This window comes from Cuculus canorus, chromosome Z, assembly GCF_017976375.1.
Source record: "Cuculus canorus isolate bCucCan1 chromosome Z, bCucCan1.pri, whole genome shotgun sequence".
Lineage (NCBI taxonomy): Eukaryota > Metazoa > Chordata > Aves > Cuculiformes > Cuculidae > Cuculus > Cuculus canorus.
In genome coordinates this window covers 14786196-14811292 of record NC_071441.1, presented here as the reverse complement: position 1 = coordinate 14811292, position 25097 = coordinate 14786196, and the positions used below count along the sequence as shown (strand labels likewise).

General features: G+C 38.8%; 1 protein-coding gene and 2 long non-coding RNA genes across 4 annotated transcripts in view; 1 reads left to right on the top strand and 2 right to left on the bottom strand.

Moving 5' to 3' along the window:
• LOC128850328 (uncharacterized) overlaps window positions 1-13720 on the bottom strand; it is a 30302-nt gene extending 16582 nt beyond the window's left edge. The window contains exon 1 of the long non-coding RNA XR_008447637.1: window positions 13581-13720. This is a non-coding gene — a long non-coding RNA (uncharacterized LOC128850328). The remainder of the gene's footprint in view (window positions 1-13580) is intronic.
• LOC128850329 (uncharacterized) overlaps window positions 11584-25097 on the top strand; it is a 60783-nt gene continuing 47269 nt past the window's right edge. The window contains exon 1 of the long non-coding RNA XR_008447638.1: window positions 11584-12808. This is a non-coding gene — a long non-coding RNA (uncharacterized LOC128850329). The remainder of the gene's footprint in view (window positions 12809-25097) is intronic.
• Window positions 18202-25097, bottom strand: part of RFX3 (regulatory factor X3) — a 101471-nt gene continuing 94575 nt past the window's right edge. For both annotated transcript variants that reach the window (XM_054053454.1, XM_054053453.1), the window contains one exon: window positions 18202-24982. In XM_054053454.1, coding sequence (XP_053909429.1) covers window positions 24744-24982 — 239 coding nt within the window. In that variant the 3' untranslated portion in view covers window positions 18202-24743. The remainder of the gene's footprint in view (window positions 24983-25097) is intronic.

The window sequence follows — 25097 nt, the reverse complement described above, 5'->3', positions numbered from 1 at the left end:
AGCCTGTGTTTAACGTCCAACAACAAAGGTCGGTTAGCTAAGGTGAGTAGCTAGTCAAAACTTTACAGCCAAACACCTCAGTTTTTCTTTAAGAAGCAGCTTTCTGTCAAGTTAGAAGTTTTCAGTTTAAGTTCTGGTTTTGGATCTTAATTGGGAAAAAAAGGAGGAGCGGGATGAGAAATAAATAAAAACCCTAACAGGCTTGGCTTTCAAAGAAAATGCCTGAAAGCTACACTTTTTATGTTTTTTGAAATTATTTGCAAGGGATTTCTTTTTTAAAATTTCCTCAACAAGATCCTTGTGAAACTATTTTAGGCCAAAAGGCTGGAAGTTCAGCTTGCTTTCGAAATGGCCAAGAAAAAAAAGGAGAAACTGAAACTTTTCTTCAGAAACTAATAATTCATTCTGTAAGATGAGTTTTGCTCAAAAGAGGCTTTTATAATGGAGTTGTTCTAGAAAATGAACTAGGTTTTTCTGCTCTTTCCTGGTAGCTGCCTGCATAAGTATTCTTACCACATGATGAGCTGTAAGAGTCAGGAAGCATACCCCTTACTGGAAGGAGATATAGTTGTTCGAAGTAAGAGATTGCACATATACAGTTACTGAAGACTACCTAACAAATTGAAATAATTTTCCAAGTTTCTTTTAAACTCTAAAAAGTGTACCCTCCCTCTCTCATCCCTCCACCCCCCACCAACCACATTAATTTTGGATTTTACAGGACAGATTAATTTTTGTTTAAGTATAACCAGAAAATCTTGTAAGCAAGCGGGACCTTTTTCTTCAGAGATACAGGCAAAAACACTGTATGATTTGTTCAAGACAATAGTTGGGATCTATCAGGAATGCATAGAAGATTCTTGAAATGTTGACATTTAAAACACTATGCTCAGATTACTAGGCAACACCTTTCAGTAAAAAAAAAAAAAGCATTATAACTGACTTTGCTTTTGAAAAGATGTTAGAACATCTGAAGTGCCTACCTGATTGTTCCTTGAGATGAGAAAACCAATACCTCACAGCATCAAAGGAAAAGATATATCAAGTGCTAGAATCTTGATGAAGACTAAAGGGCTGAGTATTAACAAAAAATATTCTTTGGCTATTCTTGAAAAATACTTTACTGAGTTTCATTTTGTATGGTTGACTCCTGGCTGCAAAATAAAGACTTCCTCAGCATGTAATCTGCCAGTATTCTAGTTTGTCAGTGAGTCAAACTGATTTTGGTGTAGATCCTTTCCCAGACCCTTTCCTCTAAGTAAAGAAGAAAATCCAGCGTTTGTAAAAGCCAAGACCATTTCTGGATATACTTCTACATATGACAGATTAAGTTCCCAGATTCTTAGGGATGTTAAAATTAAACTTAGTCTTAAGGACCTTGATAAAAAAGCAGATAAAGCCATATTTGATATCACAAGCAGGCTGAGAGAATGGCTCATGAGAAGAGAACTTCCTTTACAGAAAATATAGGAAGAAAACAGCTTATTGTATTTGCAGAAAGAAGTGGAGAGAAGATAGGTATCATAATCGGTTGTTGTGCATAGAAATTAGACTCACCGGATATAAAAAACTGACTTGAGAGGAATTATTTCTTCCGGGACAGCTTACATAAAGAAGACACATGCTGTTCCTTGCACATGCTAAAGAAAGACAGACTTGTTTCTCTTCTCAGTAATAGTGAGTCCTTACTTGAAAGAATTTCATAAAGCTTCAACATGTCTTAATTTTGAATGTATTCTTTATGTCTGTATCATGTGCAGAGTGTTCACAGTATCTCCATTTTTCTATATTAGACACTAAAGATTTTTTTTGGGACCTTGTCACACAAATGAATGTGTATCTGAACTCTCAGACGATATTTTAAGCTGGTGGCAATTGTTATGAATAATTCCTAGGCAATTTGAATTCTCTAAGAGATTTCCCTTTAGAATCCTTTGACTGTTTGCATTCAAGAGAAAAAAATCTCAAATTCACACCTGCAATTCCTTCCTTCCTGACAACCTGATCTTTAATTTGTAGCTATTAGCTATGTTTTCCATCAAAAAGTGAGTAGAAGCAACTAAAAGATTTTTTGTGAATGTTTTATTTGTAAATGTTGGGGATAAACTAATATCCACTGAACAGACAAGAAAAAGAAAAAAGGAGAAAGTTTGTGCTGTAAAGGGACATAACGCAGTGTATCTATTTAGTCAGGTAGGATCAGACAAGGCTACAAGGACTTCTCAAAGGTGGAATAATTAAGTTTTCATGGATAAGTTGTAAACAAGTGCTCTTGGTTACTGTTCCCTTTTTCAATAGAGTGCATTTTTCACTTCACACCCAACAACAGAAACTAATGGAACATTTCTATTTTTATTCTCAGCTGGTTTTTGTCACAGTGTTAGCCACTGATGCGCAGAATGTTGAGTTGGGATTTAAATTTATGAAAACATTGAGAAGTATTAGATCTAATGCTGCTTCTACTTCTATTGCTAAGTCTTTACTGATGTGTATTAGGAAGACACAGGTTGATAAATCAGATGAGATACTTTCCTCCTTTGTAGGCTGCCAGAGCCTCTTGTAATCTTGCAAGTACTTCTTAAGAAAACTTTAAAAGGCATCTGAGGTCTATTATGAAAGACTGTGGAGGAACTCTCTCAACCTCTTCTTCTCTTCTTTCTGTTTTCATAGAATCATAGAATACCAGGTTTGGAAGGACTTCAAGGATCATCTGGTCTGAACACAGTACAGACAAGTTGGCTCAACACCCTCTACAGCCAATACTTAAAACTGTCTAATATTGGGAAATCCACCACTACCCTGAGGAGATCATTCCAATGGCTGATTGTTCTCATTGTGAAAAATTTTCCTTGTGTCCAATCAGAATTTCCCCAGAAGCAACCTTTACCCATTGCCTCTTGCGTGGCAATAAAGGAGAACGAGACCTCACAGTTTTTCTCTAAGTATATTCTTTTAATCAGAACAGTATGCAGAAGCAAATTTAGGAAAGTGCACTAGCTCCTCTTTTTCAAGCAAATTTCTACAGTTCTTCTGTTCCTGAACTATGAAGCCAAACAGCCCCACTTGTGACTGTCTTCAGTCACATCCTTACTCCCACACATTCCAAAGCGGGTTTTCCCAGCTTGACTTTCTCACACAGTCAAGACTCATTATTCTGTGTGTCTTGTGTGGAACACCCAGTCTTTTAATCATGTCTATTCTGACACACTGGGCATCAGCTTCATGCTTTTATCTTAGTCTTTGAACTGCTCCCACACCTTGTCCATTCTCTGTCACTGCTTTTAAAAAGGAAGTCTCCATCTTCTTTGTAGCCAGTAAATACTGGTATATGGTGATAAGGTCTCCCCTAAACTTTTTTTTCTCAAGGCTGAACAAACTCAGTTCTCTCAGCCTTTCCTCATACGGCAGGCCTCCTAGTCCTTTGATCATCTTTGTGGCCCTTCTCTGTACTCTCTCCAGCCTGTCCACATCTGTTTTGTATAGCAAGGACCAAAATTGAACACAATATTTCAGGTGTGCCCTTACAAGCACTGAGTAGTGGGATAAAGACATCTTTATTTCTGCTGGTAATGTCCTTGTCGATGCAGCCTGGCATCCAGATGGCTTTCTTTGCCAGAACAGCACACTGGTTGCTCACATTGAACTTGTTATCCACTAGGACCCTCATGTTCCTTTCCACAGAGGTGCTCCTCAGCTGGGTACCCTGTGCTACACTTCTGGATTATGTTTTCCCAGGCACAAGACCTTACACTTGGTTTTGTTGAACTTCATAAGGTTCTTGTTAGCTCACTCTTCCAGTCCATTCAGGTCTTCTTGCAGGGTGGCTCTCCTTTCCAAAGCGCCCACTTTCCCACTCAATTTGGTATCACTGGCAAACTTTGCTAGGTATGCTTGATCCCATCATCCAGATCACTTATGAAGATAAACAGTGTAGTGCCCAACACTGATCCCTGGCGGACCTCACCTGTGACAGGTTACCAGTTTGGAAAGGAGCTATTTACTACCATCCTCTGCCTGTAGCCTGGCAGCCAGTTCCCCGTCCACAGCACAGACCACTTGTCTAGACCATAATCAATCAGCTTCTCTAGAAGGAGGCTGTGGGAAAGCATATCAAAAGTTGTCAAATCCAGGTAGGCAATGTCCACTGTTAACCCCACATCAACAAAGTAGGTTGTTTTGTTGTAGAAGATGATCGGGTTTGTCAAGCGCAATTTGTCTGTGCTGAATCTGTGCAGGCTTTTCCAGTCACGTGTTTCATTTGACTTGTGATAAACCCCAGAAGGATTAATTCCATAACTTTTCCAAGGATGGAAGTAAGACTGATGGGCCTATAATTTCCTGAGTCCTTCTTTCTTGTAGACAGGGGTGACACTAGCCTTCTTCCAGTCTTCCTCCTCAAAAGAATGTGTGAGTTTTATGTAAACAAGCTTCCTCAAAACACAAATTGCACTTTCATGAAGGAAGATTATTTCGCACAGTAAAGTGCAATTGGATAAAGTAGAAATACTGAGATGGATGTGGTTGGTGCATGTGGTTCACTTGTGTCCTCTAGTTGTAAATAGACAAAATGCTGAAAGTCTTAGTACATAAAAAGTCTAGCAGTGCCTAGTGAGAGCCTTTTCTGAACTGGTGGCTGCAGATGTGCCTCAGATGAAAGCACTATCTGGCAGCAGTGAATTAGTGACTATTCATTTTCAAAATACTGCCAACGTTTTCTAAGACATACCCACCTCTCTGGAATGAAGTACTGTCTGCTTTAAGCAATTATCCACCCACACGCAATCTCTCCCACTATTACCAGCATATAAGACATTACAAGTAAATGGGTTTTTAACACTCCGAATGATTGGCCAAATTCCCAATACAAGCACGTTGCCACCTTCAACACAGAATTGGCACTGTAGTATTCTAATTTACGGGCAGGTAGACCTACCAATACTCAGATCTAGCAGATAGGAGTAAGAAATCTAGAAAATTAAAATTCATCATATAGTAATTTTTCCTAAAACTGTGGGAAAATTACACTAAACTAATAGTTCTCCCTTTGCATAGGAGAAGGGCAAAAAAACAACCCCAATTATCAGATTATATCTGGAAAGCCGAACACTAACATTACGTAGAAATAAGACAGCCAGAATAATTCCAGTGAAAATACTACAATGTTAGGAGTTACTGAAAAAACAAGGAGAAGCAATCGACCTTTTTCCAATCCCCTTTATTTTGTCCTCCCATGAATCACAATCAATCAATACTTTAAAATGCTAATGCTAAAATCATTCCCATAAAAACATTGAAGAAAACCCGGGAGAAACAAAATATTTGAAAACAATGCCATAAGTGATTAGGTCTTGAGCTTCCCTTTAGATCCTACCACCTTGAACAAACCCACAGAGTCAGCACAAAACACTACAAAACTTGTGAATGTCTGCCTCTAAGTTGATCAAGAAAAGCCATGGCATAGAAAACAAGAGTGAAACAATGGTAAATCCAGAGGTTTGAACAGAGAGACCAACAGATACAGACAGACCTGAAGGCATGGTCGGTAGCAGCCTTCACCTTTAAGATCTGCAAATAGACCAGCAGTCTCCAAAATCCTATTGTGAATGTTTGTTCCGTTCTTGAATGCCACAGTGCCCTGCTCCCAACACAATCTTTAAAATAATTATCAAACACTTAATTCAATTGAAGCTAAACAGGTCACACTGATTGCTGCATACTGCCAAAGCCTATCCATTGTTTTGGACAGTCAGATAAATGAATTAACTCAGGGAAAGCACCTACAGAGCTTAGAGCCACTATGTGATACTAGGATAAGTTAGAAACCAGAGAATGACACAGAAACAAAATTTGTGCCCAAGAGGTGAAATGTTAGGGATTACAATTGTGCTCATAATACAGTTTAAAAGACAAAACCTTTCTGTTTTTTCAGGTCATCCCAGAACCTCCTAGTGATCTTTTGATACTGGCAAATGCAGGACATTACATGTGAACATTACTGCATACTAAATCACAATTTGTGGACTAGGTCACTTAACACAATGCTACTTTGTAAGTGAATTTCGGCAACTACCTTTCAGACTTTTTTTATGAGTCTGGATTTGTGGAATGGGAAAGACTTTAACCCAATGCACTGGTGAGGGAATAATTTCAAGTGTCAGCACAGAACTGGACCTTGAACACCTCCTGGGAGAGAGGAACCCACAATTTCTCTGGGCACCCTGTTCCAGTGCCTCACAACCCTCACCATGAAGAATTTCTTCCTAATGTCTATTCTAATCTACCCCCTTCCATTTTAAAGCCATTCCCCCTCATCCTATCACTACATGCTCTCGTAGAAAGTCCATCCCCAGCTTTCTTGCAGGCCCCGTTCAGTGGCCCCCTTCAGGAAGGCCACTATAAGGTCTTCCCAGAGCCTCCTCTTCTCCAGGTTGGGGGACAATCCCTACCTTCTCATGCTGTCCTCACAGCAGAGGTGCTCCAGCCCTCTAATCATCTTTGTAGCCCTCTCTGGATCCATTCCAACAGTTCCATATCCTTCTTATGTTGAGGACTGCAGAATTGGACACAATGCTCCAGGTGGAGTCTCACAAGAGTGGAGTAGTTATTTATTTCACGATATGTAGCTAAATAAATTAATGAAACACAAATCACCAAGAAGTATAGCTAAATGGAGGACTGAATTTACCATTTAATCTTCAGGCCCTCCTCTCAGGAAAAATAGCAAACTCTAAATAAATAATCTGGATTTTTTTTCAAATACTTATTTGTAAAGCGGAGGAAGAGCATGAAGAGAAATTTCTTTTGCCTTGGGATCTCAAATTATCAGTGCCTTTTGGAATCAGAACCTTCCTAGGTACGCAAGACATACTAGAGATTACAGACCAGAGAGCACTGAAAAACTTGTCTGGCTCCTTAATTATTTGTTATTAATTATCACAGCAGTGAGCTAATAAATCACTAAACTATCTAATCTCAATTACTGCTTCAGTTACAATGTGGATATCTGTAAAAGACAATATTGTATTGCAGTCTCAAGAGAAATAATGGAAGCACAATAGCAAATTGTAACAGATTAAAAAACAACAGACACTCGTAGTAGTTTGTAGCTTACATTCATATTGTTTTAGTAAGGTAAGAGGTTGAATATGTGAATAGTTTTTCTTAATGGATACAGATGAAAGGCTTGTAGGACTTCAGAGGCTCCCAAGATTTGCAATAAAACTGAAAAAATCAGTTTAGTCTATAAACTGTATTTTCTAGCAGAGATAGACTCAAGAGTTCATTTAATGTGTCTACAGGACACAGGACTAGCAACTTATCGCACAAACAGGCCCACCTTCATCCAAATTCTCAGCTTTGAAAACTGTATGTGTTTTTAAATAGCTGCCAAAAAGCAAATCTAATTGCTCTGTGCCTCTATTTCAACACAATATAAAACGGAAAAAACTACAATGGCCTCCTGGCAATCACCAGGCCTACTGATGTATATAAGAACACCTGGTTGTTGCTAAAGAGGAAGCTGTATGTTACCTATCGTTGAACAATGTGAAAATGTGCTGTGGCCATGCTGCACGCTGCTCAAAATAAATAGGCAGCCTTATGAATTTTCTTGCATAAAAAATAAGAATGTTTTTCCAAAAGCAAATGTGAGGACATGAGAGTAGCACATGCTAAAAAGTCTCAGCTGCTGGATTTACATGACACAACTCATGTGGATCTATAAAAATACAGATCACTACATTCTACTAAAATACAGTTGTACTTCTACAATGGAGTGAGTTGCATTTTCAGTGTCTCTGCCCTTGAAATGTCTACCGTAAGAACTGCAGGCACATGTTAAATTACCTCAATTAACTATATGGTCTAACAGATCTGCAAGACAGTTTCCGAACAGGGAGCAACAAGTGGCAGATTGACCACACAAAGCATGAATAAAGCGGAATAAAATACACATCTTGTAAAGAGACATAACAAATAATTATTAAAAGGTTAGCAGAAAGCTAATTATACACTGCTGAGCTATGTTATTCTGCTAGCAAGGTTGGAAGGATCAGAGTGAGAAGGCATATATAGACACATACCGTACCGGCACTCAAGTGCAATTTTTAAGCCTTACTCTTCACAGTATCTGCTGTGATGAGAAGTGAACATAAGAGGAAGATGACTATATGATGTTCCACACATCAAGCAAGGTTTAATGAGGCAAAAAGTGTTGTCAGGAAAGTGAATACGTCCCACCTGGGCTGGCACACTCTTACATCTGCATGCTCATTTGCATTTGTAGCCCTTTCCATAATTTAGGCTTGTGAACAAACTGAAGGCAGGCAACTGGGCTTGCTACAATCTGTCACCATTCTCTCTTCAATGGAAGGTATGCTCAACCTTCTATTCCCTGGGCTAAACAGATCAAGTTCCTCTGGTGCAGTCTTCTTGCACATCACAATTTGCAGTTCTCTATCTATCTGGACTTATTAAAGTTTGCCAAAGCATTTCCATAGATTTACAAATTGGTAGGCACACAGACTTTTGGTGTTCCAGAAATCTTGGCCAAAGCCTGTCTTCTTTACACTTCCCAACATACAAGCTTTTCTTCCACCTACAACCAGCAATGCCATCTTCTATACGAGCCTTTAAAAAAGACTATATACTGTGTCAGCTATAAAGAACAATCACTACTAAGAAAACACTCAGGCTAGTTGTAAAAGCAAAACACTCTTAACCTACAGTGATAAAGGAGTTAATCAACCCATTTCTAGCTCACACTGTCTGTCAGAACACACGATATTTTCTTTTTACCTGTGTTTCGGTTCATTCACACTTATCTGCACTTGGGTTGGGACAAGCAGTGCCTGTCCATACTGCACAACCTATTAGGTATTAGGAAGACATTTTGAATCAGAAAACCGATCATTCCTCTGGATAAAATTAATTGTCCTCACAGGATTTCACTACTACCAAAGCAGTCAATCATCACATTTAGGAGTTTGTTGACACAAAGGGTGATTAGTGCACAATGATTACCATTCTGCAATGATTTTCATTGACGTATGCCACCCACCTACTAAGTAAGTTGGGAGGGGAAGCATACAGAAATGGAAAATCATGCATGGTTTCCATGATACCTATTTCCAACCACATTACCTCTTCTTGACATACATACTGGATGTACGAAGTCATAATTTGGTTCAGATCAAGCTGCAGCAGAAGTAACAAAATCTAGAAGTACCATTTTTCAGCAAGGCATTCAGTGTCTTCTGGTTCATTTAGGATTTCTAATTCATTTCTGTGAAAGGAAAATTTGGAAAATTTCCCAACTTCCCCTTTCACTAGCACATATTTAGGCTTGAGAAATTTTACACTCATTCTTCAAGGCCCATATTTAAAGTCTAAGTTCAGAAAGAGCTGGAGTCATCTTATAAATGCATTCAAGAAGTCTTTAAACCTTTGTAAACAAGCTAAAGAAAACCAAGTCTGAAATTCTGCCCAGAAAGGTGTACTACCAGTAATAGTACAAGCGCCCTCAAACTGCATCTTAAAACTGCAAGTTAATTAGTACAAGAGAAGGAATTGGTCCAGAAGACAAACACAGGGAAAAGATGATAAGTCCACACAAATCATGGTATGGTTTTGGTTGTGAGGGACATTTAAAGTCATTTAGTCCAACCCCTCTGCAATAAGCATGGACATCTTCAACTAGACCAGGTTGCCCCATCCAACCTGACCTTGAATATCTCCAGGGATGGGACATCTACTACTTCTCTGGGCAACCTGTTACAGTGTTTCACCACTCTCATTGTAAAAATTCACAAAAAATAAAGCTGAGGCATGCTTTACTTGCTTACTCTTCCAGGGTAAGAAAAGGATTGTGACTGTTTAGTAATCTACTTATATATGCAAAAATTCTATGCAGAAGAAAAAGATACAATAAAAGACAAATCTTACGAAACTTACGTTTAAGAATTTTATCTTCTCAACTAACTACTGGAATACTTAGTACTAGGATATGAAACAGTTAAGAGAAAATTTCAGGACTACTGTTTCTAACTATACTGCCAAACACATTACTATTCCTTCACACAAAGTACTCTGCTTCAAGAATTGTCTGACCTGCAATTTCTCCTCAGAATGAAATAAAAAAAGAAATTTTAAGTGCCTTGTTTATTCCCTTGTGAGGCCCCTCATGCTGGCCTAAAGATGCAGAAATATGTGGGAAAGGGCAACTGATAGCCTCCATTTCACCTGCAAGTCAGGGAGTCCACAAATTTTCTGTATAAAATACTAACTCAGTTGTCTGCTCAGAATTCCTCAAGCAACTGACTTTTTCCCACTGGGAAAAAAATTTTCACAGTGGAAAAGGAAATGGGGAATGACATCAGTTCTGCTGCTTAGAACATGGGCAGTGAGTGCCCTTTACCAGCACACTGAGGCTGCCAATGCTAGTACACCCTATGCAATGCATGTGAATCTACAGTATTAGAACATAAATATTCATACTATTACTACACTTTCCAATATATTCAAATCCGTTGCTTTTGAATTTCATCTAGCAAGTGATTTATTTTATTTTTTAGATCTCTTAATATTTTAGAATTTAAACTGGTTCTCAGTATGGGATACAAAAAAAATTACACAATATATTCTGTTGCAAGGTACTGCACGGTGGGAACTAAGCAAGAGCCAAGTGAAAGAACTGGAGTTTATCTCTTGTGGTTCATATCCAGTCTGCCTCAATAGTGTCTGAAGCTCACTACCATGAATGTTTTGTTACCACTGAGTTGGTGGAACTGGACTAGCAGGGATCAATTTTCCAAGCTGTGAAGTTTCAGTTAGCATCCTGGAGCACAAATAGCACACAACCTCCTTGAGTCCAACAATGCTGAATACTTCCCCCTTTATGCAATTTTTAATAAGCTAAATATATGTCCTATAATAATAGAACTTATTAAAACAAGAGGCAGCGGGTCTTCTCTACAGCATATATCCTGTGAGAGTCAATACCGCCTATTGCTCATCCAACTTGGCTGCAGTTTGTCTTCTGCCACAGCTGGGACGTGATCACCATATTTGAAGTCAATACAAATTTTCCATCTCTTTCTGGGGGCACAGGACTATCTCCTGAAGAGAAGGCAGCATCTTTAAACAAACACCCCCCCCCCCCATTATTAATAATAAGTCAGGAAAAAAAAAATGGGTATCATTTCTCCTGGAGTTCAGAAGCTGGAACTCAAGAGAGGCAACTCTTAGGGAAGATGTGAAGGATCTTAGACAAATATAAGTAGTGATGTAAAGACATGGTAAAGTAAAAGAGACTTTCCTTGGGGTTTTCACTTATTGCGTTAATAATTCCAAAATTCATGGCCATCCATTACTGCTCTTACTTTCTGATGAGCAGATACTCATTAAATAATGTATTAAAAAAAAAAAAAGCAGAAGTGAAGACACTAACAGGGATCTGAAAGGACAAAATATATCAAGCTATCTTTTCTGTATATGTAATAACCAAGTTTTCTTTTTTTTTTTTAACTACACCTAACACATATAAAGAACAAAATACATATTTAATACAGACTTGATAATTTTAGTTCAACTGTAAACAGATATCAAAAAAGTAATCTGCCAGCCTCAAATTCTTTATGTCTGTCATTTACCACTAACAACCCCTACTGCAGACACTGGAACATTAAGGGTAAGATGTGAAAAAAAAAAAAATCAGAATTTCAAAAAAGACTGCTCATTTTTCAAAACAAAAAAAAAGGCACTACTCTTGCAGTTGCATCTAGCTCCTTTTCATGTCTTCTGAATAAAAAGATGGTTTGCAAAACAGCCTACTTATATATTGCTGTGTTTATTCTGCATATAACTAGAGAGAAAAATTATGTATATTCTAGGCTGCTGTTGAATTTTGTCAAACTATCCACTGAATCAGGAAAAAAATACTCCTCTCTCTTGCTCACTCCAAAATATGAGGTACAGCCAATAACCTTTAGGAAAAGGCTATCTTTTCCTAAAAATATACTGGCAATTTTGTTTTTCCTAGTAAACTCAGGCAAAACAGACTAATGCATAAAGAACTGGTATAATACGCGCTTCTATGGAACTTGTGCTTTAATGCAGAAATACATGGATGCTGCAAATGCTGTCTGCTGGGTTCCTGTACTCAGTTTTCATAGCTTCAAACCTTGTTTCGTATTAAACGTACCATAAGTGAGCACAACGTAACCTCATTCTGTTCAGTAAGGGGGAACTGGATGTGTTTTGTTCTTTGGAAGGTTAAATCCTATCTATGTGTATATTCTTGATACTTTGTAAGAGACAAAACACTACAGTAATACACCAAAAGAAGGAATCAGAATCAATAAAAGTTTCCAAGGATTTTAAGGTGTTTTTAAAAATATTCAAGGAAGCTTATTTTAATTCCCTAAAGAGCTGTTCAGATTAAGAAACCAGGTTGGACTTCCCCAAGAGCCCCGCGCATCCCGCTCCGGCCGCACTGCAAAGGAGAAGCAGTCGCGGTCTGTCCCGTATCGCTCCACAGCGACTTATTGACCTCCTCCCCTTGTTCAGTTCTGGTGATTTCTCTCTCCCATGTGGCTCGATAGGAAGAAATCCAGACCTTGCCCTTCAGATAACGATTAGCATCCCTTGGCTAAAGTTAGAACAACAACAACAAAGCGGACAGGCGCCTCCGACACGAGGGTTTACACCTTTCCCCCACGACGCCATCCGGAACCTCTCCCCGATAAAGCATTCCCGGCCGCATCCCGGCACCGCGCCGACACCCCGCGAGGATTCCAGCCGCCTTCGCACGGTGAGTTCATTGCCGTTTCAACCTCGCTCCCACCCAGAGCAGGGCGAGCCCGAGGGAAGCACCCAGACAGCCGCCCTGCTCCGGGAGATGCTCCGACCCCCTCGGGGACGGGGCTGCCCCCGCCCAGCACGGCGCCCAGCGGGGCGGGTGTCGAGCCCGCGAGCCCCGGGACCCCGGACTCCACCGACCGCAGCTCCGCCGCCCCCCCCCCCCCCCGCCCCCCGCGACCCCCAGCTCCGAGCCCCGCCGCCCCGAGTTGCCCCCAGTCCCGCCTTCGCCAAGCCCCCTCAGCCCCGCCGCCCCCCAGCTCCGAGGCCTCCCAGTCCCGCCTTTCCCGAGCTCCCTAGCTCCGAGTTCCCCATGCCCGCTGCCTCCCAGCTCCCAGCCTCGCCGCCCCCAAGCCCCTCAGCTCCGAGCCCCCCTCAGCGCCGAGCCCCCCTCACCTCCGGGACCTTCTCAGCTCCGAGCCCCTTCTCAGCTCCGGGACCCTCTCAGCTCGGAGCCCCTCTCAGCTCCGAGCCCCCCTCGAGCCCCTCAGCTCCGAGCCTCCCCTCAGCCCCGAGCCCTAAGCCTCGTCGACCCCGAATCCCCCAGCTCCGCGCCCCCCGGCACCGTCTTTGAGGGGCGGCGGCGGCACCGTCCCCCGCGCCGCGGTTCCTCCCGCCGCCGCCAGCCCCTCAAAGACGGAGGGAGAGGCAGCGCCCGGCTCCCCCCGGCAGCCGCTTCGGAGCTTCCCCGCCCTCCGCAGCCTCCCGCTAACGGGGAGCCGCACCGCGGGGCGGCGGAGGCAGAGCGCATCCAGGGCGCAGACGCCTCCCGGGCTCCGTCAGCCTCACGCCCGCCTCCAAATCGCTCCTCGGCCGCCGAACCGCGGCCGGGGCGAGCAGCGGCGGCTCCGGAGCTCCCTCCCGGGAGACGGAGGGTGGGGACAAAGCGGTGCGCCTGGGTCTGAGGCTGCGCTCCCGGTCGGGTGGGGGCTAGAAGTTCATGGCAGTGGTTTAAGCAGCTCCGCTAAACGCCAGGTGATTTGGCTTTTCCTTCCCTGGTGTTTTTCCCTCTGTTTCACTTGCTGAGATCATAAGGGTGAAGCTGGGTCACTATCAAAGTTGTCCCTAGTGCGTTTTTTTCTTGGGGTTCTTTCAGTCCCTTCCCCCAGGGAAGGGAGGTTCAGACTGAATATCAGGAAACGGGTTTTCACAGAAAGGGTCATGGGCCACTGTCAGAGGCTGCTCGGGGAGGGGGTGGAGTCACCATCCCTGAGGGTATTTAAAAGAACGGTAAGACGTGCTGCTCCAGGGACACGGTTTAGTGGCAGATAGGAGTGGTTGGACTCGACGATCCAACAGGTCTTTCCCAACCTGGTGATTGATTCTGTGATTCCCCTGAGTCCCCTCTACCTGTTACTTTGTTCATATGCCTCCCTGTCAAAGAGACTGTGAAGGTTAATTAATGAATATCTGAGTTTAAAGGTAATGCATAAAGTTTAAACAGGCCTCAGTTCATTCGATTTCCAGATGTTGTTGTGGTATGTAATGGCCTCATCTCGTTGGGTACATTTGCTGCCTTTCAAGCCAGTTAGACAGGACTATGGCACATAATTGAACGCGTACCTAGCCTGATGGGGTTTGAAAAGAGTTCTTGTAAAAAGGGATGATCTTGCAACTACACAGAAACTCATTCCTCTGAGCCACTGAAACCACAAAATGTTCTGACATGGCACAGGTGTTGCTGAACCCATGTTTGTGCTAATGCCTGGGATGGTTTGTTTATGAAAACTACACAATTCTGTCACTGCCTGGGTTTGATTACCCCTTCTGAGAATAAGTTATCGCCTCTTGATTCTTCTGTGAAGAAATTTGATGTTATTTCCCTCTGTATGAAGGAGGCATATGGCAGTTTGCATATGCCATCAGGTGTTTGTGCACAGCCTTCAGTAAGTGCTTTGGCACTCGGCAGGATTGCTATACCCAAAGCAAAGTCCACAGTCACTTAACTAACCTCTAGGTCAAAAAATGAGGATTTCCGGGCTGTCACATTCACCACTGCAGTGAAAGGTTGAATAAATAAAAGTAAGGCAAGACTGTGCTTGTTGCGTATCTATAGGTAGCTGAAACACAGGGCAAATGGCAAACTGGGAGTTTGTCCTAGTTTAGCCCCTAGCCGACACCTAAACAGTTGGTAGCTGCGCTCTCACCTTCCTCACCTGGGGCGGGATGGGGAGAGGGGAAAGGAAGAGGGAAGGAAGACCAGCGAGTTGAAGTAGAACCAGCTTAAATAGAACAACAGCAAAAAAAGGATAATGATATTAATATTGCTACAATATAATAAGAAGACTAAATCAATCTACAAATACAAACCCATGGTTCAGCATCCAGGACAGAGTCGCAGCACGCCTGCTCCCAGCAGTAATGGCCAGATGGCCATCACAGCAAGCACATCCCTTCTGTCCAGTGTAGGAGGTTACAGACAGAACAGATACTGGACACCAGGAGCAAAGGACCTCTGACAGTAGAGGGGCTGAGGGAAAAATGGGGGAATCCCCAGAAAACTCCCTGCTTTACACTGAGCATGATGTTTATACTATGGAATACTTTCTTTGGCCAGTTTGGGTCAGCAGTCCTGGCTCTTCTCCTCCCACCTTACCTGTAAAACTTGAGAAGAGGTCCTTGATCTCTATAGCAACAACTATAACCATCAGTATTTTTCAGCATTCTTCTCATGCCAAAAGCTAGAGAAACAGCAAAATGTGAGAGAATGCATCAGGCAGCAGTGTCGGAGCTCTAAAACAAGCAATGTTTGGAGGTGTCTTTTTCACGCAGAGATGAGCTCCATGAGTTAGTTGTGAGCATTATTCCAACAGCTGAGCAACATTAAAGTGACAGCTTTCTTACTTGCTATGTCAACCTGAAATTACAGCATGCCATGCTACTTTAGCTCCAGGCCTCCCTTTATTGCTGCAAATGAGCTTTCTAGGCTAAGGCTGTCCCATTTCTTGCTACGTTACTGCACCTTTAGATTTTGGCTTTTTAGCTTTCCTGGGTGAAACAAGAGGAAGAACGTGAAACTTTTGTTGGGCACCAGATGCTGTTGAAAACCAGGGAAATAAAACCATAAAGTGATTGTTTTCATTCCGAGCAAAAGTCACCTTGTCACTCACAGTCAATTCAATGTCTGTGTTGCAGCTACAGAGTTTCTTGTGACCCGAACTTCAGTCAATGTGTTACAGCAGCTTCTTCAGCTGTTTCTGCAGTCTTTTAATATTAGTAGGAAGACAATATAACCTCAAATTACAGCTTCTGCAAAGGACCAGTTCACAAACCTGGTATCTCTCTTAAACTGTGCTTTAACAACTCAAGTATTGTAAATGTGCTTCTGCCAGCAATATGTCATAGAATCACAGAATGGTTTGGGTTGGAAGGAACCTTGAAAACCACCAGCAAATTGTCTGGACAACAGATTTCTGCAGTAGGAGAGACATTAGTACAGACGACTTTTAGCAGCAGTTTGGGCAAAGGTGGCTAAACCAAAATTGTGCCAGGACAGCATCTATTAGTGTGGTTACATTGTGGGGAAAGGTAACATCCAGCTGCAAAGAAACAACAGCTTGAAACAGGTACAAACAGCTGTTTATACCACTTCCAGCAAGATCTCTGAAAGTATGTTCAATTTATTCACTACTAGCTAACAAATAAGTACTGACCTACTGTGTCTTCCCTAAACTCAAGATAATGAGAGGAGCAGCAAATTTTGTGTGCTGGGTGCCAGTGGAAAATGTCTATATACAGAGTGATTCTCACTAACATAATAACAGCTGTGCTTATAGAATAGCTTAGAATAAACTGTCATCAGCAGTACATCGTGGTCAAGGAAGGCTTGTTTTGTTTTTTTTAATAAAATAGTCCTGCTGGTTAAGTTAATTCAGATATTGCGGAATAATACATACAGTAGGATTTACCAATTTGAAATAAGATCAGCAGAATCAAGTCAGAATAAAGACTCTCTAGCGTACCGGTAACAGTGCGAAAAATGGATCAAGGTTTCTTTCTTGTGTTGGTCAGACACCTTTGAGGAAAAATCACTGGCTTATATTTCAGGTGCCTTTTGGCATAGACCTTGGTGTGGAACTGAACAGCTGGCGCACACTGGATTCTTTGTTTTCTTACAGTACTCACCATTTCTAAATTTCTCCTACATTTCAGCTATGTTTCGTGCATTGAACTCTGGATCATAGTATTTTGGAATGCTGAAATAAACTTCCAGTGGTTAACTAATTAAACTACTTTAACTAATATAAACAGCAGAAGAGGTTGAATCCTGCAGGCTCTCCCTGGTAACGCTGTCAGTGGAAATGAACTATGTAATAAATGTCATGTCTTGGCTATATCAACTGTTAGTTGGTGTGAGATCCCTCTAGAGAGAGATGTCCCTCTACAGAAGGTTTTCTTCTGCAGGTGTGCAGGAGCAAGGCCTATTTAGTCTCAGCAAGCGACCAGCTAGAAAATGAAGTCTTGATTAATAGACAAATTAGGAGCATTCTGTAAACACCGGTGTGGCTAGTCACTGGTGTAGCAAATTTATAGTTGGTAGGATGCATTGCAGGAACCAGTATTGCACTCTACTAAACTTTTGGTCTTTATTTGAAATTAAAGCATAGACAATGACTGGACCATAACTTAGCGTTGAAGTTCCTAAGAAAAATAAGCTTTAGGATGCAGCTTTTCTATCTTTAACACAGTTTTGTGTGAAATACCTGTTTTAATCTTGGTATCCAATAGTCATTTTGTTCTAGCCTCTACAGTCATAGAGTTCTAGCCTCTATTACTCGGTGGGTCCTCCTCATAAAGTAACATTCTGCATTTTTTTATAGGAAACATTGCCTGCAACATGTACTAGAGACCTGTAAGATATATGACCTGGTAGGATTAGGCCTTTTACTGTGTTTTGTGAAACTGCCAAGCATTCAATGCAGCAGCATACTGCAGAATGGAGCAAAACTTGCAGAAATAACTCCTGCTGGTAATGAGTTGACACTACTAATTCCTGGAGGATCAAGTCTGCATAATCCTTCACCGACAGCTTTTAAGTAGCTAAATCTGTCATAGGAAATTATTGTTAATATTGAAATTAATAATTATACTACTATCTAAATTTACTGGGAATCTGACACCTACTTAATTGAATTAACACTTCAAAATATTAAGTTTCTTTTGCAGTCAGAGACACACTGGTTACTTAGTTCTGCTGCTGAAAAGTAAAAAAAAATATGTCTTATTTAAAAAGGCATAAGTTAAAATAATTTTTCAATGATAGTATCAAAATCCGAAATAACTGGCTATATAAAAACAGAAGCAATTCAGATATGTTTGTAACAAGAAAACAAATTTATTGATTTTAAAAGACAAGACACAATTTTGTTTTGAAAAACACAAGAAAGCTAGCCTGAGTTCAAGTCTGAAATATTCAGAAAAATCCTACTGTCTTTAGTATGTTCCAGTCATTTTTTAAACAACACACTAAAAGTTAATATATATTTTTATAATTATAAAAGTTCCCCAGTTATTTTACAGTACACAATACAAATTGCCCACAAACTATTATTTAGCTCCTGCCAGTTTTGAGAGGACATGATATACTAAAAGATTTAGCATTTCTCACAAAAATCACATCAGGAAATACGTATTTACAAAATCAAATACAGTATACAAAAAAACCCATCACGTTATTCTGTAAAGATGTCTTCTTTAAATAATTAAAAAGTATATTCAAATGTAGCCCAAAAACTGGAAAAGAACATTACATTATCTCACACATACGATCTACAAAAAGTTGCTTATCTCATTTACATAATATTTTCAGTCAACAGGAAAATAAAAGTTTGAATATGTCCTAGTGTTATGATGTTTCCGTTCTGTGGGACTGAATAATGTAAACTGCCACTTACTAAGCGAAATTTAAATGATGGCACTTAAAAAAAAATACAGTATAAAAGAAATGCAACAAAGGAAGTTTCCTAGAAGGTAAGAAAGCCCTGAGTGATGATAAAATTACTGATTGGTAGCTCTAGAATTAACCTAATTAAAGTTTACCACCTCAGGCACAATTTTCCAAGTTTTTGAAAGGCACTCAAAAGTTTCTTTAACAGCCTCATTGGTTATTAACTGTAAATCCAAATTTTCAGTGAAGATGAGTGGAGATGGGCAACTTGCTTTGGTACAAAGTGGCATTTTAAATTCCTTAATTGGGTTAATTTAAGATGGATATTTAATGTTTGAATACAAGGCAATCGCTTTAATATTGTATTGAAGGAAACTTTATTTGGGGAACCTTTTAAGTATTCTTTGTGTAAAAAGCTCTTGCTGGTATCAGTAAGTCAAAAAGAATTGAACTGAGTTCCTGCTAAATACTAATCCATGCAAGATTCTTCCTCTGAAGTGTCATTCCTCTTACAAAGACATCTATTACTTCACTTAAAATTCATCCAGAACTGAAAACTCCTGTACGATGTTTGCACCGCAATCAAGAAAGTGCTTAAGAACATATAAAGAATATTTTCCTGATTTAGATTTAAGTGAGGCTCATTTGATGCTCATAGACTTGTTCTGGGCCTTCTTTTCAACAGTGAATTTCAGCCTTAATGAGCAATCTACGATTCTTACCAAATATTTAACTACTCAGGGCTTCCAATGCCAAAATGCTAATTTATTTTTTCAATAGGAAAAGGAAAAAAAAATCTGAATAAAATAAGATTTAAAATTATCAGTTTCAAACTAAGGCATACTTTACTTCAAACAAACCCTAGGCAGTCACTTTGTAAGTGGCTTTTACTATTTCTTAGTTAAACTGGTAAATTAAACTCAGGTCTACTGGCACGTAAAATCACTAGCAGCAATGATCAAGGCATGCAAACTTAGAAGCATTTACAGTAAATTATTAATTAAAAAGTTGTTAAATAAAACCCTTTGAGTATTGCATTATGTTAATTATGCATGAATAATTATGCAGTAACTGACTAAAAATGTTTACAACTTACTTGCACTATACTACTGACGTATTTCCATTAAATAACTTAAAATGAGACTCTCTATGTTTTGACCTCAGCTAGATGGCTGCACGTAGTGTTTGCTGACTGATTGATATTGCAAGAAACCAGTAGAAAATGTATTGTACTCTCACTTAGTAAGGTGACATTTCTACTGCGTGTTCAAAGAATCTCTACTTGCTACTACACTTGTTCCTTTGTTCTTCTTAGTAGCATTTGTAAGAACAAAACGGACTTTTTAAAATGGCAAAAGGCTTGTGCAATTTCTACACTGCCTTTAAAATTCTGACATTCAATAAGGGCCATCCAAACTACTCCTGTAGGTGAACACAAATAAAATACCTTCATCTTTTAGCTAGTCATTATTGCAGTGACTGAGTTTTAAGAGGAATGTCAATATAAATGTGCACTTTTTGTTCATCAAAAACTGTGAAAAATTTCAATGCAAGCATACCAAATATTCTGCAAAATTTATTTTTCAATAAGCCTTCTTTTAATTCTACAGATTCTCTTTTACAATACCAGAGTATGCCAATACTAACCTACCTCAGGAGATTTTCAAGATAGTCTGAATATATTTTCTAAACCTTTATCTTCTAAAGCAGACAACTTCATATCTGTAGAAACATATGTTTGATTTTCTTTATATATTTAAGCAATTATGAAAACAAGGGAGCTGAATTAATGTTTTCTATTAGACAGTACACATAAATGGCAGTGAATATTTTGACTACAACTCTCCCTATAAAGAAAGCATTCCTGTATAGTATGCAAGTATTTACTTTAGACATAATTAAAACAACCTACAACATTATCAGCTAAGTATATGCTCAATGGACTAATTAAATTATCTAAAAAGCTTTGTTCCCATCAAGTTACTTACAATGCTCAAAGGGTTAATGCAAGGCATTATATCAAATTAATTTTCTAATACTAGAGCTAAGCACTGTGTGTTTATGCTTCTATTCCAGTTTTTATTGTTTGTTTGTCTTAAATCACCAGACAAATTAGCAGAGATACTAGAATTCCATTTATTCGTTTTAAACCATATACAAAGAGGACGTCTTGTTAGAGAGACAAGGGCCCAATTTTCAGAAATTCATACTGCTCTTTCCAATGTTTTAAACTCTGAAATTACTGTTGTATACTTACAATACTAAGAGATCTATTTCTCATCAGCACTTTTATGGCTATCTTTTTTTTTTTTACTTTGTAAAAATATTCTGAAGTAAATTGGATTGCAGTGCATCTCTAATATAATTTTTTTTTCCTAAACAGTGCAGATGCCAGTTGATGAGAATGACAAAGATACCAGATAATTTCTCCCAGGGAAAGGAATGTGAACAAATGAAGTGTTTTAGATGTTTAAAAATACCTCACTTTAAATTAAATATGTATATAGACCTATACATTCCTGAATGACAGAACATTATCTATTTTCTTACTTTTGAACTAAAGGTACTAATGCTGTAAAACATCATTTTATAGGTAAATAATCTAAAATCTATTTTCCAAATTTTTATGGAATATTTTTAAAAGAAGGTGCTTAGAGCATGCTACAGTACAAGAGCAAAACACAGAAATAAAAACTGAAAACAGAAAAGCTGTAAAACTGATCTACCATGAGAATGATGAAAATGTACCAACAAATTTTAATAAATATAAAACTTTTGAAAATTGGGCCCTGTGTTTTGAAAAGGTAGTTCAATAATGTCCACTCCCCCACACTGTTCACTCTATTACTTGAGCTAATGGGGGAATTGCCTCTGAAATAGTTATTTTGGATTCCATGTCAAGGTTTGATAATACACATAATCCGTGTCAACTCTCATAATGTCTACCCTGTGGATACATGCTACACCTCTCCAGAGCATTAACAGTAGACTTCAGAGCTGGTATGGCAATGCAGCCGCATGCTACACATTACAGAATATGGACTGAGGTATTTGTATCTCTGTAGTTTAATGATTACTAAACCCCAACTATTAAATAGCAGGAGTGTGCAAAATGTTTTATCTAAATGTTTGATTAAAATCTCAGTGAATGTAAAAACAAAACAGAAGATCCCCAAATCTGTAAGGATACAACACACCTTACAGCGACACAGTTCTTTTAAAAAAAATCTCATATAATCTTTATAGAATTTAAGCATAGAAATACAAACTCCACTCAGTTTTCTAAGCCTAGAATAGTTCCAATTATCTTTGACAACTCCATGTTTTCATAAGGTATGAAATACATTCCATTTTTGTATTCAGATTTTTGTTCAGTTTTGATTTGCACTTTGTGACACTGAACAACTGAGTGGAGTGGGGAGCTAAATAATGAAAGACACTCAGGTCCCACCTTTTTAGCAATCTAGATTTACCTATTACAATCGTACTCTTTTCTCAGCAACAAATAATCCAACGTTAAACCAAGAAAGGACAATAATAAGAAAACATTATAGGTCTGTCAACACAAAAACTGAAACAACTACTACAGTATTAAAAAAAGATGAAAATGAAAAAAATGTTGAATTATTTCACTTTATTTTACTTGTAAACATCTTATAATGCACAATGAAGGGGAGTAAATATTTATCACAGCTTAGTTTTAGCATTTTTGGTGAAGGGTACAGATGTACTGATTTCCGAGGAAAAATCAGGACACACTGAGTGATATACGTGAGAACAAAATCTAAAATCAGTGAGATTCAGTGCATTTATGAGATTAGAAATAATGAATATAAACCTCACTTTCGCTTTTTACTGAGGCAAAAGCCATCTACTGACATTAGTAGGAATTATGCCTACACAGAATGAGCAGGATGGGTTCACCTCCCAATTCTGCAAATGAATTAAAATTCAATTTTGTGCACCAGTAATGTTAGGATATTTCAGTTGATGTGCAGCTGTGTTTGGAGCATAAGTAAACTCTAGCAACAAACTTGTTAGCTAAATACGCTGTTCATGTTACATGCTCTTCTCCCATTTGGTATATATGACTTTAAAGTCATTTTCAGACACACTAGATATCCCAAAATAAAAGAACCCCTTATTTTCATTTAATTTATACAGTCTTTTCTGTAATGTTGATCTTTTTGTGCTCTCCTTCACTTTTTGGCTTTTTTGCTTATTTAATTCCACTGTTTCAGTGTAGCAAATTCATGTGTCTGCATAATGAAATGTTTAAGAAAAATTTGAGTTGTTTAATGTCAATTAATACAGTCTCTAAAAACTGTCATTATAATATCTGGCTGATACCCCACAAAATATAGAAATTGAAAACATGCACTGCATTATGTACCTGCTCATTTATTTCTTTTCAGTTTTTAAAATTAAAAGTAAGCAAGGGTTTAGAAAATATATAATCTTGCTTGGGACTATGGTCAATCTATTTTGACATTTGAAGTTGGAATTAAAGCTAGTTTTGCTTTCCAAATCCCCAAGCAAATTTTATTTTTAATAAAGTGAAATCCAGCTAGAAATGAGAAAAAATAGGTTTATTGTCATTCTAAGAGGGATATTAAAATCATTTAATAATAAAAAAATCCTTTTATTCTCTTGAAGTCTATGTAACCTGTCCTTACTTCTTAGGGAATTTGAAAATGACAGGCACACCTTGTAGAATTAATTTAAGAGTTAAGAATAACAAAAAGTATTAAGTCTTAGCTTCAGTTCTGTTTAAGGCACCATGTAATAGCCGAGGTACAATGATCCCTGATGTACATTCTTAAATGGCAATGGTCCATCTAGCCACCTATTCAATTTCTACACAATTGGGAATAAGTACAAGTGAGGTGTGCCAGTTACACTGCCTTATCTAATTTTTGTAAAAATTTAAATCCACTTTAACAACAAGGAAATATTTTTTAAAAGAAAATGATGCAGGTTGCTACATTCCTTGCATTCTATAAATCATCTTTTCTAAGAGCAGCAGACTGAACCACTAGTAGGAAAAGACCTGGAATAGAAGAAAGTCATCCAAATGGAATGTTTTCTTATATGTCCAGTTCAGCATAAGTAGCACATACACTTAAAATTAATAATAATCATCATCATCATCATCAAGTCACTTATTTTTTTAGCTTCAGTTTCTAACAACTATAGTACCACTCAACAGCCAAAAGCACCTGTTCAGTGGCCCCACATATAGAATCAGTAGTCTTCAAGAAAACAGAGAAACTGCTATGCAAATAACATCTGAACTGTTGCATTGTTTATGTGATGGTCAGATAATTAGGTACAATTACGATGTACGCATTACCACAATCTGTTACAATTCTGTCATTTAAACTCACTTCTTGCTCACAGAAAGGAACTAGGAGATCTTCCCAACCCTCCAGCGTTAGTACAAAAAAATCCCCCTGAATGCTCACAATTTTATTAAAATAGTGTCTTCTAGTTGTCCAATGAAAAGCACCTTTTATAACAAATTTGATACATCTGCTGTCAAATAAGTATTCCCTACAGTGTAATTCAAAGAAAATACTTCATTTGATATTTCACAGAAGTGCATCTAATTACAAACCTATGTATATGAAATCATCACCATAACTAATAATTAACATCAAAATACTTTTAAAAAACTATGAAAAAATTAAATTATTATAAGAGGACAAAAACATTAACATTAAGCTTTGCAAAAAATCCTTCTTGCATTTGATACTAAGAAAACTCTTCATATTGAGTGGCCTATGTAAAATGATCCTGTTTACAAAAAAAATATTTTTTTTTTAAACAGATCTTGCAAAATACATACACCCATTCCATTTAACAACTCCAACAAAATAAATGTTCAGCACAGCTAAAATTTGACAACAGTCGATCTTTACATCTTTCAGTCAGAATTTATATCTTTCACTAATCCCAAAGGGCTATGTAATGGGATGTGTGTCAAGCGGGATGTTTCATATTAGACTGCAGTATATGTATTTCCAGTAGCACTGCATTGTCTGATAGTCTGAGTAGTTGCAACAATGTGCTCATTATGAATTGGGTTCAGGAGGTTCTGCTGTACTCCACTCTCAAGCACTGGCTGCATGCAGCCCACCTGGAACGGCTGGTTTAGCTCTGTTTTCTCCCTCTTGGCTTGTGGCTCTCCATTTTCATCCAGCTCTTCATCTATTTCACTTTCAACTTCACTGCCCTCATCTGCACAAACAAAGCACCATGAAACTAGCACGAAGGGAAACAACTGTATTACAAGGGCCTTTATTTTGTAAAAGATACTTGAAATACAAAAATACAGGGAAGAATAGCAATCTGA